The following is a 21,531-nucleotide window of genomic DNA, read 5'->3' on the forward strand; positions in this document are numbered from 1 at the left end:
TCGCATAATATTTACTTCTGCATATTGTCTTGGAGCATTACTATAGGAATATTTAGAGGTTTTTTTACATGTATTTATAAAAAGGGCTTAAGCTAACCATTAAAAGGGAGGCATTTTTTTGATGGTTGTGTGATTTTTATGGGTATTTACCAGTAGTTTTGAATTAACTAATTTATGAGGAATAAAGCACTTTTTCCCTGCTATATCTGCAGCATAAATTAGGTATATAATCTAAAATAGTTTTTGTGGAAATTTGGCAAATATTAAACTGCTAAATGTTGTATTTCATTTTGGGAAGAGCGAAATCATTAGATGTGTCACAGGAGCATTTACTAGCAAAAAAAGTAGTACTGAAGATTGATTGTAATTTGTTTTAAATGAATACAATGAGAGATATTGGAACTGCAAGCAGTAAATGAAGTAGGAAAATTATTTTAGACCTAAACAGAGGTGGAGCACAAGGAGGATATCAATGACAATGATTTGTGTTTCAAGCCTGCTTTTTCATGAGGGAAAATAAAATAGTTCCAAGCAACATGCAACAAACAAGATGCAATTTTGGCACATGTGGACTAGATAGAAGGCCTCAATAAATCTGTAAATGATTGACCTATATAGCTTTGATGTTATCTTCCTGGAATAAGTCATGTGAGTTTTGAATAAAACAGGGGCAAAGGTTAGATCTTATGGAGACACTTTTTTAAGCCTGAGATAAGCATTGATACAAGTCTTTGGTGGAGGTGTTATTAAAACTAATTACAGTTTTTTTAGGAATATTGTCCAATTAAACAGTGCATTGAGGTCAGCTTGCAAGCTGGCAACATCCTGTAAGGACATTATCGAACTGCATAGCTTGGCGTCATCTGCAAACACTGAAATAGTACTTTTAATCCCAGACCCTATATAATTTATAAATACAGTAAAAAGTAAGGGTCCCAACACTGAACCTTGGGGTACACCACTAACAACCCTAGACCATTCAGAGAATGAATTATTAACCACTACTCTCTGAATATGGTCTTTTAGCCAGTTTTGTATCTTTTTACAAACTGATTTTTCGAAGCCTGTAGACTTTACCTTACACGTTAGCCATGTGTGGGGAACTGTGTCAAACACATCAATCCTATTCGGGGCCTCTATGAACTATACCATAAAATTATCTTGTGTTAGGTTTATGAATGCTTGCCTTTTAACTGTTCCAACAGTGCCAATACTCTAATTAATATCAGGGTAATTAAACTCCCCCATTATTATCACTGTGCCAGTCCTTGCCATCTCCTCAACACTCCATGGCCTGTAACAAACTCCAATGATTAACTGTGAACTATGCACATCCATATTCAGTTCCACCCATAATGCTTCAGCCTCATCACACTCTCCATCAACCAGGTCCTCTTTCACATTCACTTTGAGATCACATAGAGAGAGACCCCACCACCTTTCCTTTTTACTCTTTCTCTCCGAAAGATAGCATAGCCAGGATTATTAATAGCCCAGTCATGTAATGAATAAAGCCAAGATTCAGCAATACCAAATAAATCATAGTTCTCTTCATGCACCAAAGCTTCCAACTCACCTATTTTGCTTGGCAGACTTATGGCTTTGGTGAACAAACACTTTCATTCATTAGCACATTTTGCTCGTGTTTTTCATATCTTTTTAGTAGTACAAATAGTACTATAATTTCCAATGGTTGTTTGTAACATGGAACCTTCTTATCGCCTGCTATAACCCTCCCCCATCTATCCCCATTCCACACACCATTATTGTCTGACCCATAACTGGCCTGTCTGCCACACAGAATTTTAGTTCACCCTCCCCCCTCAACATTAATCAAGGGAAATCTATTGTAAATGGAATGTTATATTAAACAAGCAAAAATCATTGAGATAATAACACACTGTTAGTCACCCTCAGAAGTAAGATGGAATTTCTAAAATGAATACTCTGAAAAATACTGTGAAAAATGTCCTTCACAGTAGCACTTGCATAGCTGCAGTGGTATAATATTCCTCAAAAATATGAAGTGATATACTGAACATACTGTATCTATATGTGTGACCTCCATGCTAGGTCACACATATAGAAATTTCTTAAATATTGAGCAAATTATACTATACCCAAGGAGTTATTGGTTTTGTGTTAAAAGCCACACCCTGGTAGGACTCTCAAGATCGATCAAATATCTCAGACTGAGAGAGTGAGGATGAAGCCCAGATGGAGTCCGATAAAGATCCCAATGTCAATGATGATTATGAATTAAGTTTAAGGTGGAGTCCGGTAGTGGTGATGAGCATCCTTACCTTTTCACCTCTCCAAAAATTGCCTTAATCTAGGGACCATCCCAGGGGGTGTAGTTTGGAGTATTTACCCACCTCTGATTGGAGGGTACTATTGCAGTTTAACTATTTGTTTGCAGTCAATAACTTAACTTGACCACCAGACAGCACTCTAAGACTAGTACTTTTTGGTACAATACCATCCTAAACATGAAACCCAGGCTAAAGAGAGGTAATTTTTATCCAGCAACTCCCTTAAGATAATAATTATACTACTTAAAAATGTTTGGATACATTTTTCACAATTTCCATCTTACTTCTGAGAACATATAGATTATGCAACACATGTATTTCCTGTAATCAGAATTACAGTAAAAACATAGATTTAGTAATTTCATCTGAATCATGACTGGGTTCTTTTAGATAGGATGATATCTTGTATAGATATACTATTATACAATATATAAACAAAAGGTAATATGGTGCAGCGCTAGAAGAATATAAACTGAAAACAGTCCAAAAGTCAATGTGATAATAGCCGTGGTTTCTTATATAGGGTGCAGACTTTCAAAGCTCTTGCGGCCTTAAATAATAGCAATGCGCACTCACCAGAAACGCATGGATTATGCGCATGTAGGAATAATCATTCCAGATGTCAGATCCTCCAACATTCAGATAGCATGCATCCCTCTCACGGTGGGTCCCTGAAGACTCAAACCAGATCCTGAGGTCCTCCTTAAGGTGTATCAGGTACTTCACAATGGTGGTGGGACTCTCTCCACTAAGTGGTAATGGCACCTTCTCTGTGGGGGTAACAGCTCCAAATAGGAGCCCCAGAAAAAACACAGGTGCCAGAGATAGTGTAGTATGTTAAAGGAATTTATTTGCCTTAGCATAAAAATATATATAGGGTAGCATGCAAAACCAGACCCATACAGGTTAACAAGGATAAGGTAGCAGTGACTGACCCTCAGTAAAGATGTCCGCCGAGCCTCCTCGTGGCTCCGGCGGTGCGAATGACGTCACGCTCTGTACAGCTCCTCCTTAGGCCTTTCGTGCCAAAAGCACATCATCAGAGGGGAGGCTGTACAGAAGCGTGACTGACGTTGGGAATTTATGCAGGGGAAGACGGCGCGTGCGCAGTTAGCCGCGGCCATCTTCCCGAAGTTGCAGACAGTGCGCATGCGCGTAGACGGCGGCGCCATTTTGCCGTGGATCCGCGATATTGCTGGCAGAAAGGAAGGGACAGGGAGATTAATCCCATTATCCATTCTGGTCTAGCTAAAAGGCTAGCCAGCCCTAGACCCCAGGGAATAAATATGTGGCTGGTATACACACGTCTTCCTTATATTGTAAGAGATCAAAAAGTGACAGTGCTCAAATATTTATAAGATATAACAGTGGTGTCTATGGCCTTAAAGTGGCCCCACGGTGATTGGCAAATGACTATGTTGATGGACCACGGCAAGGTGGGTGCACTGAATATACATAATAATAACAAAGAACAAATATACAGTAAATAATATGCATAAATAATATAGGGATAAAAATATATAAAAGTTGATGCCTCACTTGCTCTGTTAGTAGAGTATGAGCGAATAAAAATTAAACCGCTTTTGTACATAAAAATGTGATATAGCATTCTATATTCACATGTCAAATATAAAATTAAATACAGTATAAAATATGAATATTGGGCACAGGTTAAAAGAAAGCATAAAAAGGCATAGTGTATCATTCAGCTGTTGGCAATGAAGCAGTTAACATCTACTTCTATATTATGGCCTGCGGGGTGTAATGTGTTAAGCTCAAACACCCACTTTGTTTCCGCTTGGGAGACCGCTCGTGTTTTATTTATACCTCTCCAATGATGGCCAATCACATCTATGCCCACAAATTTCAAAGAAGAAGGATCTTTGTTATGATGAATCCGGTAATGGTTGGATAATGAGTGTTCTCTAAAGCCCTTTTTTATATTGGATACATGTTCACGCAAGCGGTCACGTAAACGCCTCGTGGTCCTGCCCACATATTGTTTCTGGCAAGGACACTGTAACAAATATACGACAAACTTACTATAGCAAGATATGAAGTGTTTTATATTGTATATTCTGCCAGTAACGGATGATTCGAATGTAGTAGCTCTGTGTTTTCTGATGTTACTACATTTGCAGATAATACATCTGTTACAGGGATGGAAACCCTTTAAGTCATTGAATAAAGAGATATTATTAGGGGGATCAACCACATTAGGTGCAATCATCTGTCTAACAGCGTTAGCTTTTCGGAAAATAATTTCTGGTCTCTCAGGCAGAATATTTGACAAAACTGGGTCCAATTTTAGAATGCCCCAATTCTTGTTGATAATTCTATTAATTGCTTTATATTGGTTAGAAAAACCAGTAATGAAGGGGCATATTTTAGTTGTTTGATTTCCTTTAGGCTTATTTAATAACATGGAGTTTCTGTCCATCTGTGCTACAGTTTCAATAGTATGATCCAAAACCGCTTTGTTGTACCCTTTTTCCAAGAATCTATCTTTTAGAATATTTGCTTGGACCTGGAAGGTATCTTTATTGGTACAATTACGTCTAATTCTCATCAGTTGGCTTTTCGGAATGTTTGTTAGCCATCTGGGGTGATGACAGCTACCAAGAGGGATGTAGCTGTTGCGGTCTGTGGATTTAAAAAATGATTTAGTAATAATCCTTCCATTAAAATTAACAAGAGTGAGATCTAAAAAATTAATCTCCTGCCGACTGTAGGTATAGGATAGTTTAATATTTAAATCGTTATTATTAAGAGAGGTAAAAAAGTTGATAAGAGACTCCTCCTCCCCATTCCATAAAAGCAAGATGTCATCAATATATCTTTTATAGAACATCAGTTCAGGCCAATCTCTAGCAAAAATAAGGTCCTCCTCCCAACGGGCCATAAATAAATTCGCAAGGCTAGGGGCGAACTTAGCCCCCATAGCCACGCCCTTGGTTTGCAAATAATATGTTTTATTAAACCAGAAATAATTTCTGTGCATGGCAAACTCTAATAGATCCAAGATAAAATTCTTTTGGGCGGCAGGTAAAGTGCTATAGTGTGTAAGATAAAAATCAGTTGCTTCCATACCATCTTTATGATTAATATTAGTATATAAGGAGGCAACATCTGCCGTCACCAAAAAAGTATCAGGAGATGTAACTAAAGTGCTTGTTTCATTGAGGACCTGCTTAGTATCTCGTAAATAGGATGGTGTTTGTGAGACCAATGGTTGGAGGAAGAAATCGACATATTCCCCAATCTTAGAGCATAGAGAACCAATGCCACTCACTATTGGTCTACCTGGTGGTTTGATGGGATCTTTATGCACTTTGGGCAGTATGTATAGGACTGGCAACCTTGGGGTTATTGGGCATAGAAACGCTTTTTCTTTTTTGTTTAAAATGCCCTCTTTATAACCTCTATTGATAATATTTTTCAAGGAACGTTTGTATTCCAGCTTAGGATCTTTGGGTAAAAGGGTGTAGGTGGTCTTATCACTCAAGATGTTATTCACCTCCTTTACGTAGTCATCTTTTTTAAGGATCACAACGCCACCCCCCTTGTCAGCCGGTCTGACTACCAGATCCTTCCTTTCAAGTAACAACTTAATAGCCTTCCGATCTCCTGTTCTATCGTAAGACTTTTTAAAGGGTATGTCCTTTAAGTCTTTCAGGACCTTATCCCTGAATACATTAACATAGGAGTGGGCCTGAGGAGGGGGATTATAGGTCGATGCGTTATGCAAATTGGAGTGGGTGAACTTGTCAGTGGTCATGTTTTTAATAATAGGGTTAGTTGCAAAATATCTCTTAAGTGATAGTTGTCGTGTGAACTTGTGTATATCCATATAAGTATCAAATTTACTCAAACTTTTGGAAGGGGCATATTTCAATCCCTTATCTAATAATGATAACTCCTTATCTGTTAGTTTTGTTCCACTAAGATTAAAGATCCCTTGTCCTTTTAAAGCTTTCTTTTCTTGGGGGTGTCTATTCGTTCTCTTTCCTCCTCTCTTTCCCCTCCGGTGTCCCTTCTTTTGCGCGTTATACCTTCCCCTAAAAAAGGCTGTTTTGGGTAATTGGTTTGTTGTTGGTTATGATTATATCCCGAGTTTGGTGGCGGTGCCCTATAAGAGTTATTATTATGGGATTTCTTGTTATTGTATGTTGGTTGTTGCCAATAATTTCCCTTATTAGGTTGATGATAAGCCCCTTTATTTTGGTTGTTAGGCCTTCTGTTGTGCCGTGGTGAGGGGGAATAGGGTTTATTCTGTTGTCCCTGATATTGTGGATGATTTTGGTTATTATTGTAGGGATGTGGAGGATAGTAATCCATGTGGGGCATATCTTGTTTATTGCGAGAAGGTGTGTAATCCTTTCTAGATGGGGTATTGGCATTATTAGGGTGCCAACCGTGATCACGTGACCCTATGTTATCATCATAGAGGTCTTGTAAGGGTTCAAACCTATTTGAAGTTTGTGGGACATAATGTTGATAATCATACATCCTGATGTTATGCTTATTTTTATATTTATAGTGATTCCTATTGTTTATAGGTCCTGTTGTTGGGGGTTGTGAATTAGATGCATCATTAGGTTCACTCTGTTTCTGCCAGTCAAATACCACCTTCTCGGAATAATCCTTATAATCCCTTTGGAATTTTTTCTTCTTTTTAATTCTCTGTTCCCTTTCAACCCCTTCCATATGTGTTTTTAGTTTATCAGATTCTCCTATATATTTAGCAGTGCCCCTAAAGGGGGTTAATTTCTCACGTACCAAGTTAATCTCATTATCCAAATGGGCAAGTTTCTTCTTTTTACGTATAATTAAAAATTTCAATAAATCAATACCCATATTGTTAAAAAATTGGTACCATTCAAGGTGACTGCTATGATCCTCTGAGTCTATTATACAATATATACTGTGCTGGGCACAGGTGGGCGGAACTGGTGAGTGGCACTGCTGGGCACCGATCATCAGGGCACCGATCATCAGTGCCCTGATGATCGGTGCCGATCCCTGCTCTGACAGCTGCCGGTTCTCGGCAGTACTTTCCTCACGCTCTGACAACGTGATGAAAGTGCAGCCGAGAACCGGCATTTGCATTTCCCGGTGATCAGCGTGTCATTGGACACGGCTGATCACGTGGTAAAAGGCCGCTGTGATTGGCCTTTTACCACATCACGTGATCAGCTGTGTCCGTAGGACACAGCGATCACGGAGATCGCCAGGTGCGCACCCCCGGGGGCGTGCAGGAGAGCGCGTACTGGGAGGACACCATATGAAGCCCTCCCAGAACTGGCCGGCCACAGTGCAGCCGTCATTCGGCTGTCTGCGGTCAGCAACTGGTTAAATCCCTTTTCTTCCCCATTCTGATGCTTGGTTTGAACTTCAGCAAATTATCTTCACTATGTCTGGATGCCTAAATGCATTGAATTGCTGCCATGTGATTGGCTGATTAGTAATTTGTGTTACCAAGCAATTGAAGAGGTGTACCTAATAAAATGACTGGTGAGTGTATATATACAGTGTATATATATATATGTATATATATATATATATATATATATATATATATATATATATACACAGTGCTCAGCATAAATGAGTACACCCCAACAGATTTGTCAGAAAACCTTTCCTTTCAGAATCAACATTTTCTAGGGGACACTATACTACAAAATACTCCCACAGGTGCAGGCCATTGATTGAAAACACGATTTGCTAATTTGCACACAGAAAAAAAGTATTTTTCCTAACAAATTCATTCAAGAACATGTTGCAAAAATGAATACACCTCAATGTATATCTTAGGAGCAAAGCTAAATTTTAGACAAAAAAATTGTAATTGACAAGAATTCAACTACAGGTGAGTCTAGTTATTCATTAAACAAGTGTCCAGCAGACAGTTGATTATAAAAAGGCGTTACTTAACAAAGCAAACCCCCTTCCTATTTCATGCTGTCAGCAATGGCACCACATGGAAGAGAAATGTCATGAGGACTGAGAAAGAAATTAATTTCTTTACACAAGAATGGTGAAGGCTACAAGAAAATCCGCAAAGCTTTACTTATCAGTCAGAATACTGTAGTAAAAGTGATACAAAAATAAACAAACACAAAAACGCAACCATCTCATAGAGACATCCAGGCCATCCATGGAAGTTAACACCTCGACAGGAGCGTCTTCTGATAAGAAGGGTTGAAGAAAATCACCATACAAGTTCACTTCAGTTAGCTTAAGAAGTAGAAAGCCAAACTTAGGTGATTGTTTTCCGTGACACAATATGGCGTACACTGCAGAGGAATGGCATGCATGGGTGTCGTCCACGAAGGAAGCCTCTCCTAAAGCCCATGCACAAAAAAGCCCACCTAGAATTTGCCAGGGCCCATGCTGAAAAGAAGACTACTGGGACTCTGTACTCTGGAGTGATGAGACCAAGATACAGTAAATGTTTTGGAACTGATGGCTTCAAAACTGTATGGCGTTGCAAAGGTGAGGAGTACAAAGAAAAATGCATGGTGCCTACAGTGAAACATGGAAATCAGCTGAATAGACAAGTTTAGGTTGTTCCTCACTAATCTAGTTACAAACTCAGTTTTTCCCCACTATAACACTGGTTGATGTTTGCATTAAATAATGCCATGTAAACATAGGATAGTTACAAGATGGATCCAGGTGGTATTTGAGCACAAAATTATCTCATTGTCTGTGGATTGACTGTGTCCTTGCAACTAATTGCTCTGTTTGAGAAATTTGTAGAACAACTCTTGAGGTTTCTGTCACTCTGAGATAGGTAAATGTTCATGTGACGTTTTTTGTGAGATTTTCATGTGAGATTTTGGTCTTTCCAAATTCTCTCAAAACCCATGTTTTATAGTTTAAAATCATAGAAACCATGGGGTAGATTTACTAAAATTGGTGCGCTCAGAATCTGGTGCAGCTGTGCATGGTAGCCAATCAGCTTCTAACTTCAGCTTATTTAATTAGGCTTTGTCAATAACACCCCCTTCACATCGGTGTGACTTGGCATGCAATTTGCATGCACTACAACTTGAAAATCGCATGCCAAGTCACATCCTATTGTCCGCAATTGGAGCGGTCATATCCAAGTCAGAACCACACTGATTTCAAAAGTAGTACTTATCTGTTGGTTCATAGAGGTTACTGCATCATTACCATTCACTGATTGTCTGCTAGAGGTTATTGCACGTCATTACTGCTTGCTGATTGGTTGCTAGAGGTTACTGCACATTGTTATTGCTCACTGATTGGTTGATAGAGATTACAGCAGATCACTACTGTTCACTGTTTTTTTTTCTAGAGGTTACTGCACATTATTACTGCTCACTGATTGGTTGCTATTGGTTACTGTGCATCATTACCACTTATTGATTGCTAGAGGTTACTGCACATCATTACAGCTCACTTATTAGTTGCTGAAGGTTACAGCTCAACATCTCCTCACTGCCTGAACACCATGGACTGGGAAGTTGAGGGGACCCAGTAGAATCAGTGGCAGTGCTGAGGGGAGGATGTGATCAATGGCAGTGGTAGGGGGGATAGGATCAGTGGCAGTGGTAGGGGGGATGGGATAAGTGGAAGTTCTGGGAGTATGGAAAGAGTGACAGTACTGGTGGGGGGATGGGATCAGTGGCAGTGCTTCGGGTGGATGGGATCAGTGGCAGCGCTAGATGGGGATGGCAGATGACATTTCTACATTGGTCACCAATGTAAGAGGGCATTTACATTGCCCACCAGTGTAAAGGCAATTCTGCACTTACCACCAAAGTAAAGGGAAATTTATACTGACCACCAATGTAGTGAAAAATTTACACTGATAACCAATATAATGGGGGATTTTACACCAACAACCAATACATTTCTACATTTGCCACCAATGCAAGGGGGAAATTACACTGACCACCAGTTTAAGGGGGGCTTCTGCAGTACATGGACCACCAATGTAAAGGTGAATTTGACACTGACCACAAATGCAAGTTAGGATTTTTACTGACTACCAATATAAAGAGTTTCTACAATGACCACTAATGAAAAGGGGATTTACTCTTACCACTAATGTAATATGAGCATTCACAGTGATCACCAATCTGAGGAGAGATTTACACTGACCACCAACGTAAGTAGGGCATGCACACTGACCACTTGTATGAATGAAAGGATTCTACACCACGAATGTAATGAGAAGATATACACTGACCACCAATGTAATTGAGACATGTAGCCTATGTTCACATTTCTGGATGTTGGAAACACATGCTAAATCGCTTTTTTGACACCATAGAAATGTGCTACCCTTTAACAGATACACAGCAGTGCCATTAATTGTTAATGGCACCCTCACGCATCTGCTGACGTGCGCATTTCCACATGAACCAAAATTCATGGTGCTGTGGCTCAGTGTGATTTTGAAAGAGGGTCAGGGACCTTATTTACGCATTTCTAGCACATATAGCAGCCCATTGAAATGAATGGGCTGCCCTACACGTGATGTACATCTTTATCCACACTGTCAGTGCACTTCTACATCCTGAATTTCCCTGCTAACCTCTGCATCCCAAACCTCCCCTATCCTCTCCACTCGAACCCCCCCCCCCCAACCTTAACTCCAGATGCCTCATCTGCTCATCTTTGCACCCATCTTCCTTACCTCTGTACATCCCCTTCTTGCTCAGCTGTGCACCCCAAACTGTAATTCCTTTTCTGCTTACACTTTGCTTACCTTCGTAGAACAGGCTGATGCTAGGCTCAGTGACCACAGTTGCAGGCAGGACTTTCAAGCATGCCCCTGCTTCAGCAGAGGTGATGGTGGCTGGAACCCCAGGGGGGCACAATATACATGTGAATGCCCCTGCTATTTACATATAGATGCTGCCCACCCTCCCCCATATGAATGCCGCTTATTTACATGTGAATGCTGACACAGTCTACATGTGAGTCATGGCAATAGGGCAGAGCTGGGCAGCATAAGTGACAGCACTTCACCCTGAGATATTGGGACACAGCATGGGATGAAGACTTAAAGGGACAAGGGAATGTAAACTGGAACAGTTGGCAAGTATGGGACAGTTGCTTTGGGCCCCACAACAATGGAACTCTCATCTGCAGGGCTGCTCAACCAGTGTTTATTCACAATGGCGGCTTTCCTTTTTATTTAATTTATGCGATGCTGACATACATACTCTTCATGTATTGTAAGCACTTGAAACATGTTTCCAATTTACTTGTGGTCAAAAAAATCCAGCTGGATTTTGAATTACACCTGTGGCATTCTCTTCTCTAGTTATAAATTATTGCCATTTTTGTTTTGCTTCTTTACTCTATAAAATATAGTAGACCTTCTGAGGATCCATCTGAATTGTTTGATCTCTAAAGAGCTGCCTTTATTACAAAATTGGAGATTCAATTTGAGGTCCAGTGCCCCACCCACACTTCTTTATCTATCAAGAGAGCTTTTTGCTTTTAATTGATAAAGTGACAGTATAACCTCTTTTAACCTATTTCTGCCTAAGCTGGCCTTCTAAGGAATCTTAATGCCAGAGGCATTTCCTGGGCTTCGATCACGTGATCACAGTGATTGGCTGCCACAGTGGTCACGTGATTGGGAGCGTGACCTACTATGTCCAGACTGGGAGCTGTCAGTGACAGCATGGTCAGTGCTGTGGGTGCATGATCCACCACAGGACAGGGATGCTGGCTGTATTCATATATATGGCAGCACAGGATTATAGCCACCAGCAATCTGCCACAAATGGCCAGCAGGGGGGTTAAAGTGGAATTTTACCCATAACAACTTGATAAAAAATATTGTTCTTTTGCAAGGAACTTACATTCCACATGATTAATTATGCTACCAAACATTAGAGTGCTCTGTAAATCGCCTCTAGCATTGCTTCTGTTTCTTGCCAGGGGCTGCCATTTTGCTGACACCCAGAGCCCCTGAGTAGCAGTTAATCTTGTGGCTGTCAGCAAATTGGCCTCTAGATTTCTGGCAGTGCCAAAAATAGAGAGCAACTGAGCATGTGCAGAGAAGGGTGAGACAGTGTGTTACTGGATTTTAAACAGTATAGGCATTTATTTTTAATGTTTTGCATAGCTATACCTACAAAAGGGACCAGTCTGAAGTGATCTAGCAGGACTTAATTTTCTGACTAAATCCACATATTATCATATGTGGATCCATACACTCACGGCCTTCCAGCCATTGAATACAGACCATCTTAAATACATGTAATACTGACTTTTTAAATACAGACAGATCAGATATCTACATGTTTCCATTGTTGCACATTGCCCCTATACACTCACCGACCACTTTATTAGGTGCACCTGTTCAATTGCTTGGTAACACTAATTGCTAATCAGTCAATCACATAACAGCAACTCAATGCATTTAGGCATCTAGACGTTGTGAAGACGATTTTCTGAAGGTAGCATGGCTGTTGGTGCCAGACGGGCTGGTCTGAGTATTTCAAAATCTGCTGATCTACTGGGATTTTCACGTATAACCATCTCTAGGGTTTACAGAGAATAATTTGAAAAAGAGAAAATATCCACTGTGTGGCAGTTGTGTGGACGAAAATGCCTTGTTGATGTCAGAAGTCAGAGGAGAATGGGCAGACTGGTTGCTGCAACATTCAGATGGTAGGGTCAGAATTTGGTGGAAACTACATGAAATAATTGATCCTGCCTTGTATCAATGGTTCAGGCTGGTGGTGGCGGTGTAACGGTGTGAGGAATATTTTCTTGGCACTAGCAAGGTGTACCTAATAAAGTGGCCGGTGAGTGTATATTGTTTAAATCACAAACTTTCTGGAATAATTAGGAAAACTGTAAATAAAACCATTAAATGGAACTGAAAGAAATTAAATAGAAACCTACTCGTTGTGGGCTATGGAACATTTAGGTGCTAATATATCTGATACGTTTGTGACATTTACAACAGTCTCACGAGTGGTTTTTCATAAATCACAATGCATTGGGGTTGATTTACTAAAGGCCCATAGACTGTGCACTGCAAGTGCACTTCAAAGTGCAGTTGCTCTAGATCTGAGGGAAACATGCAAGGAAATGGATGAAAGAAATCAGCAGAGTTTTGCCTCATTTCAGTGCTTCCCCTCGGATCTAAAGCAACTGCACTTGCACAGCCTATTTACCGTTCATAAATCAACCCCATTGTAAATGTCTGTATTTTATCTTCCTGCTGCATGTCTTTTGCATTGTTTATTGTTCCCTGCAGAGTGCATTAAATGAAATGAATATTTAACAGCCATTTATATTTTACACTGAATTCTAGGGTGGTAAGCAGCACGTATTGTACAGTAATCTAACTAAACATTTTTTTTACCATTAAGACAATCATCACAAAGAAAAAAGTTTGAACAGGAGCTAAATGCGCGGATGATTCAAACTATTGATGGGATAAATGCTCAAAAGTAAGTATTCTTTAACTCATTTACATATTGCCCTCTTATTTAACCACACTTTACAGACTTCATCAAACCATTTGCATTAGTCAATGCCCCAAAAGGACTTACAATCTAATGTCCTTACTGCAGGAATATATCTAAATATATGCACTTTTTCGTTTGTGAAAATCAAGTTTTGTTTCTGAAAATCAGATACATTATGCAGTATATATCTATATATTCTTTTATTGTTGGAACATACCTGTCTTTAGATCATGAAGTGAGGGGAAATGTTACATACTGGAATAGAGCAGTAAATACTTGATAGAGGTTATAACCTTTCACTACCCTATTGAAAAATATGCTTTTATTGTTCTCACTCTCCACATGGATGGTAAGTGGAGCAGAACCTTATTCACAGGATGGAAGATGGCCAAAGGAACTTAGGTGTCCTTTTATGAAACTGAGATCAACGGCGATCCTCAGGATTGTTGCTGATCTCTGATCATTAGTGGTTTAGGAAACAGAGATGATCAGTGGAGTACATGTTCTCCGCTGATCATCTCAGCACACAGACGGCCAGTGTATGAACGAGTGATTCAGCCCAGAGGTGGAGAATCGGGGGAACTGCAAAAGAAACAGCAGTTATTTACCACTGCTTAGTAAACTGTGTGTTTGACTGATCTCTTACTGTAATCTCGCGAGATTACAATAACAGCAGCCATTTTCTAGCATTCAAAGCATTTGTAGATCACTTCTCTCCTCCTTAGGAGAAGCGATCTACACTGCTTCATGAACAGGCATTCAGAGGAAAACTGTCTCCTCTGAGAATGCCAGAGAACTGAGCAGCGGTCATTTACCACTACATGATAAAAGGACACCTTAGTATATTTGATTAAATGCAGATGGTAGCTATGTACACATTATTTAGTGGCTGACATATTAATTAGTATACAATGATACATTTCAGCATGCTTATGTAACACTACCCCCGAAGGAGCCATATGGTAATTTGTGCTCTGTGTTCTACACCTCGACTCCAAGAACAACCTCAGCCCCTCTGACACACCTGGTTAAATGAAAGTCACTGCAAGCACTTATAAGGACATGGGTATAGATACCTTTAACTTGACTGTGAGTTAGTACTAGGAAATAACACAAGACCATTTAGTGGTAAATGAACTCAGTGTATTGGTGTGGATTAGAATGAATGGTGGTTTGAGCATACATGAATATACAGAAGGTCAGTTCAGAAACAATCTGCTAAACAGTATAATCGCTATGCCAAAGTAACTTAGGATAGACTTCTGTACCATTAGATTGGAGTCGGTATATAAAATATACAAAGTCCGCAAAAAACAGGGCATATTATTATTATTATACAGTATTTATATAGTGCCAACGGTTTGCTCAGCGCTGTACATTATAATGGGAGACAGTACACAAGACAGTACAGTAACAATACAATACACGAGGGGTTCAAGGGCCCTGCTCCTTGGAGCCTACAATCTTGGAGGGAGGGGGGAGTGGTACAGGAGGAAATAGCTGTGGGGGATGGAGTGGTGGGAAGAGCGGAGGAGATCAGCAATTAGGTGAGGGCAGGGTAGGCTTCTCTGAAGAGATGGGTTTTCAGGGTGCGCCTAAAGGTGAAGCATATAAACATTAACTGCAAAGTGAATAATAATACTATAACTAGTCTAGAGTGCACTCTAGACTAGTTATCCTAGTCTCCTAGGAGAATGGCTAGGATATGGTGCAATGTCTCCCAAGAGGTATCTCTTTGCATAAGCAATAAGTAAAGGTCTCTGTGTAGAGGCTGTAAAGGGACAGTCTTTAGTCCTAACTCTTCAGTTGGCTAGTGTTTGGGCCTAGTTTAACTGTTAGTGCATGTGGGAATAGTCCCAGTCAAGCCTTCAGGCAGCAATAAGGCTACTAGATGGCTGTATGGTCAGTTCTTAAAGGGCCCAGTCTCTAGAAGCAGTTAGTAAATACCCACAGCAGCAGCAGCTAGCAAATCCCCACAGCAGGCCATTAGTATGAAGCAGTGATGGTGCACACTGGACAGCAATGTGCACTCTCTAGTCACCATCATGGCAATAGTAAGCTGTGTCCTGTACAGTCTGGGAAAATGCAACTCTGTCCCCTCCTCCTGGCAATCTCTCTCTGGAAAATGCACTTCAAAAGTGCATGAAGACGTGTTGAAGAGTCTCTTTCCTTTGGACTACAGTTCCCACAGTGCAGTGCTGCCTGACTCAGTCTATTTAACTCTTCTTGCTCTGCAACTCCCTCCTCTTGCTGATATAGCTATTAACCACTTCAGCACCTCAGGGCAGCAGCTACAGAGAGCAGCTGCAGCCAGTTTTTCTCTCACTCTCCATTCTTAGCTAGGCACCTGGATACACTTGTTTGAATGATTTGATACACTGAAATAAAAGATTATTGTAAGAAATTTGCTAGATTGGCTTTCTGCCATTAGAGGTATCCTTGCTGAATGTTTATCCAGCCACACAGCAGTCTATATTAGAGTTAAGCCTTTGGGGAGCAGTTGGACGTCCAGAGGGTGACTGCTGGGTAGGTCTGAGCTAATTTATCCTTCTGGTCATTTTCTTTCTGCTTCATCAGTACTGGGTTTTTCTCTCATGCTTCTGGGTTCCTCTCCTGGGTTTCACTACCTTTCATCTTTCCCTGAAATAAAGAAAAAAAAGACAATGGGCTCACTTCTTCAGTAGTAAGTCTAAATCTGTAAACATAATGACTTAGATTAGTGTTTGTAGGTGCAATCCCTCTGTTAGAGGAATTGCACTTACAAACACTAATCTAAGTGCAAGCAGACTAAGATTGATTGGCACTGGGGTTGGTTAACGCCACAGTTAACTCTGCACATACGTAAAATAGCTGCCACCACCAGGGAGCAAAGCCTGAACTGAACAGAAGGCTCTAAAAGTGTATGAGAGGAGCCTAGGAGAAGTTTTTAAATCTTGAACATGACTTTTCCAGGCTCCTTTTAAGACAATGTGCTGCACTATGGAACTTTTCACACCTGCACCCACACAGATGTCATATTGGGGCACAGTGGCTGTGTCCGTGTAAGCGTTGAGTCCCAATTGACAGCAATGGAAATGCAGAAATGCAAGATGCTTTATTTTTCATAATAAAACCATTTTATGCTACGTAGCAGGAGGCAGGTGTGGAGTTGAAAACAGGGCAATCTCTCCATGAGAAAAGTATAGATTCCCTACATGATTTAGAGAATGCTAATAAAATTTTGTTTTGGCATTTGAATTGTGGATTATGTGTTACCAGTAAGTAGTGTTAACATGTCTTCTAAAAGAAGGTCACCCACAAGTAAGAAAAGTGAAGAGTCTGCAATGCGAAATGTGTCTGTGAGTGACCAGGTGACCGAGCAAGCATGTTCAGAGGAAACTTTAGGTGGTGAAAGCAGGAGCACATAAGTGTGACCAATTCTGAATGTAATAAACCTACTTCATGTTAAGATATGCCTCCAAAAGCTGTAGAAACTGTTATTTTATATTCAAGCACTACATCTGCGAAATCTGTGATGTCCCATTCCATTCTGTTATGTCTTCCACACTGGCAGAGTCAATAATTTCATGTGAAGATGTGTATGCCTCATCTGTAGAGTCTGTAACTTCATGGACATATATGCCTGCTGTTAGTTCAGAATCCTTTGAATCACCTTTAGATATGCTGTCTACATCTGCAGAATCATTTTCCACATGTTCTGATGCACCTTCCACATCTAAGTCTGGCCATGCACACATAGATTTTTTTGCAGGCTGAATAAAAAAAATGTAAAAGATTTCTCAAATGTTCCACTTTGGCTATTGTATTTTGACAGCTGGCTCCTGTCAGAATAGCCAAACAGCGGCTGTATCTGATTGGATGCAGCTGTTGTTCATCCAACAATTTTCGAACTGGAAACAGTAATTGTAAGCAAAAGCTACATGCTGATGTGATTATCAGTGAAGGTTGGATAGGTCTACTTTAATATCACAGGATGTCCATTCAATGGTGCTGCAAATCTATGTGGAAGCTATAATATAGTACAAGCCTCCAACAAAACAAAACATTATTTTTCAGTTCTGTATTCTGTTTACATGTGGTGCTATGCTCATGTTCTTAATTTGGTGATTAAAGTTGTCACTGCGGTAAAATCAGTCTTTGAGCTCTTAAAAGAAAAACAGCAGTCATGCAAAGCTCTTAATTTTGACTAAACAGCTCTGCTGTTGGGTCAAGGGCTTAAACAGACTTAAGACTTAGACCAGGGGTGTCCAACCCGTGGGACGCATATGGCCCAACACAAAATTGTAAACTTGTTATGAATGTTCACATCTGGAGGAATGTCGTGTTTGGCATAGCACCCGTGGCAGTGGCTGGCACAGACAAGCAAAGCCTAGGAACATCTGGAGGGATGCCATGTTTGTAAAATGACACCACATGCAGGGCTCCTGCTAGCTAGAGCCAGCCAAGTAAGTGCCGCATGGCCCGATCACTAACTTTTTGAATGCGGAGTCAGTGTAGGAACCCTCAACAGGGGTAAAATCCTGAGTCAAGACACAGTAGTGAGCTCTCCCAAAGGTATCAAGGGCAGTCGCTAGGATCCTTGAGGCACTCACTGTTCCCTGGGTACTGTAATGCCTCCTGTAGTACCAGTCAGGCTCTGTACCTGATGCCTCAAGCCTGGATCCTTTGCAAAGCTTCCTGCACAGCTTCAGGGCACTCTGAACGGAGTTCCCCTAGTGCTAGCAGGAACCTGGGACCCCAGAAAGGATTATTTCCTTCTGCTTCTGACAGCCCAGGGGTGCCTTAGCCCTCTGGCTGGGTCTGACTTCCCCAGGAAAAAGAGGCTGGTTTTCTACGCCCCTGACTGTTTATACTCCCCTCAGCACCCTGCTGGTCACTCACTTTCTTGACCAGAGACTGGCTGAGGCAGGATGAATTTGCAGGCCAGGGACTGACTCTCCCACCCACTATATCCCAGAATTAAGTGAGATACAGGGTAAAGTAGTTGAGTATGTACCAGCAGAACCCAGAACAGCCAAAAGCAATTGAATACTTCTTCCCAGCTACAGGGAAGCCAAAAACTAAATTTACCTAAATTCTTGCCACCTAACTACGAAGGTGTTACGCTACACTAGTGGAATTATATGTCACAGACGCAAGCAGTAACTTTCTGTTAAAGTATAACTAAATGTGAACTTATGGTTATACCCACACTTTGGAGGAATTTCCTTTCACTTCCTGTTTTGGTTGTGAGATAGGAAGTGAAGAGAAATCTTCCCAGTGGGACAAACATGGGCAAAAAACTTTATTACTGCAATTGAAAGCCATTTACCTCAGAAAAGGCTCACATGGGGAAAAAAAGAATACAAGGGTGAATTGTCATAGGATGAAACACTTTATAGCACTCTTGGATGATTTTTATCTAGACCAGAAAGGTGGGTGCCACTTCATGATGTATGGGAGTAAAATAAGTCCCAGCATTAGTTTCATTGTCACTGTAAAACTATAAACACGCTACCTTTTTAATTTCAGTTCTGCTTAATCACTTCAATATTGGACACTTTTACCCCCTTCCTACCCAGACCAATTTTCAGCTTTTAGTGCTCTCACACTTTGAATGAAAATTACTCAGCCATGCAGCACTGTACCCAAATGAAAGTTTTATCATTTTTTAGATGCACAGAGGTTTATTTTGGTGGTATTTAGTCACCGCTGGGTTTTTGGTTAGTGATATTAGATTAGAGATTAGTTTATATTCTAAAATGTTGCTAATAAGTAATTTCTTCATAAATTTAGGCCAGAATGTATACTGCTACATTTCTTTGGTAAAAACACCCAAATCACTGTATATTATTTAGTCCTCATGCACACTGGACGTTTTTACAGCTGCTGTTTTTGGCTTTTGATGTTTTTTTTTTTCCTACAGCCAGTAAACTCCCCAGCATGTTATCCTATGTGTCCATGCACACATAGACTGTAATCAACGTTTTTTGGCAGGGGCGTTTTTTGGCTGGAAAAACCCCCCAGAACTAGTAGGTTTCTAGAGGCATTTTTTAGCTGTAAAAATGCTCTAACGCTGCAAAACGCAGTAAATCAGCATTTGTGGAAGTTTTTTAAAGAAAAAAAACCCTAAAAAACGCAAACGTGATAAAACACGAAAATATTTGCCAAAACGTTGTTAAACGCTATTACAAAACCACTAAAAAATGTTTTTAACGTGACTTTACACAGCTAACATTACTTGCATTATTAAAATGCCCAGTGTGCACGGAGCCTTACTCTGTGTGAAAGTTATAGAGTCTACAGACTATGGTACATATAATTGAAAATTGGTCAATCCTAATGTACTGAACGCATTTCTTGAAGCCCTAAAATGCCAGGACAGTACAAATACCCCTTAAATGACCCTTTTTTGGAAAGTAGAGAGTCCAAGGTATTTAATAAGAGACATGGTGAGTTTTTTGAAGTTGTAATTTTATTCCCACAATTCTTTAGATAATGAAGAAATTACAGTGCCTTGAAAAAGTTTTCACATCCCTTGAAATTTTCCACATTTTGTCATGTTACAACCAAAAATGTAAATGTATTTTATTGGGATTTTATGTGATAGACCGACACAAAGTGGCACATAATTGTGAAGTGGAAGGAAAATGAAAAATGGTTTTCAAAATGTTTTACAAATAAATATCTGAAGAGTATGGCATGCATTTGTATTGAGTCAGTACTTTGTAGAACCACCTTTCGCTGCAATTCCAGCTGCAGGTCTTTTGGGTATGTCTCTACCAGCTTTGCAAATCTAGAGAGTGAAATTTTTGCCAATTCTACTGTGCAAAATAGCTCAAGCTCTGTCAGATTGGATAGAGAGTGTCTGTGAGCAGCAATTTTTAAATCTTTCCACAGATTCTCAATTGGATTTAGGTCTTGACCTTGACTAGGCCATTCTAACACATGAATATGCTTTGATCTAAACCAATCCATTGTAGCTCTGGCTTTCGTTGTCCTGCTGGAAGGTGAACCTTTGTCCCGGTCTCCAGTCTTTTGCAGACGCTAAAAGGTTTTCTTCCAAGATTGCCCTGTATTTGGCTCCATCCACCTTCCCATCAACCCTGGTCAGCTTACCTGTATCTGCTGAAGAAAAGCATCCCCACAACATGATGCTGCCACCACCATGTTTCACGGTGGGCATTGTGTGTTGATAGTGTTTTCAGCCACACATAGCATTTTGCTTTCAGACCAGAAAGTTCAATTTTGATCTCATCTGACCAGAGCACCTTCTTCCACGTTTGCTGTGTCCCCCACATGGCTTCTTGCAAACAGCAAACTGGATTTCTTGTGGATTTCTTGCAACAATGGCTTTCTTCTTGCCACTCTTCCATAAAGGCCAGATTTGTGGAGTGCACGACTAATAGTTGTCCTGTGGACAGATTCTTTCACCTGAGTTGTGGATCTCTGCAGCTCCTCCAGAGTTACCATGGGCCTCTTAGCTGCTTCTCTGATTAATGCTGTCCTTGTCCGACCTGTCAGTTTGGTGGATGGCCATGTCTTGGTAGGTTTGCAGTTGTGCCATACTCTTTCCATTTTTCAGATGATGGCTTGAACAGTGCTCCATGAGATGTTCAAAGCTCGGGATTTTTTTTATAACCTAACCCTATTTTAAACTTCTCTACAACTTTATCCCCGATCTGTCTGATGTGTTCCTTGGCCTTCCTGATGCTGTTTGATTACTAATGTTCTCTAACAAACCTCTGAGGGCTTCACAGAAC

At 40.4% G+C, this 21,531-nt stretch overlaps 1 protein-coding gene across 1 annotated transcript in view; it reads left to right on the forward strand.

Moving 5' to 3' along the window:
• The window catches only part of ADCY2 (adenylate cyclase 2), a 685,338-nt gene that overhangs the window by 340,300 nt on the left and 323,507 nt on the right, over window positions 1-21,531 (forward strand). The window contains exon 12 of the mRNA XM_089654517.1: window positions 13,691-13,771. Within this exon, the coding sequence (XP_089510643.1) occupies window positions 13,691-13,771 (81 nt within the window). The remainder of the gene's footprint in view (window positions 1-13,690; window positions 13,772-21,531) is intronic.

The sequence above is a fragment of the Staurois parvus genome, unplaced genomic scaffold (assembly GCF_062004578.1).
Source record: "Staurois parvus isolate SC_StPar_1 unplaced genomic scaffold, SC_StPar_1.0 ptg000772l, whole genome shotgun sequence".
In the NCBI taxonomy this organism is placed as follows: domain Eukaryota; kingdom Metazoa; phylum Chordata; class Amphibia; order Anura; family Ranidae; genus Staurois; species Staurois parvus.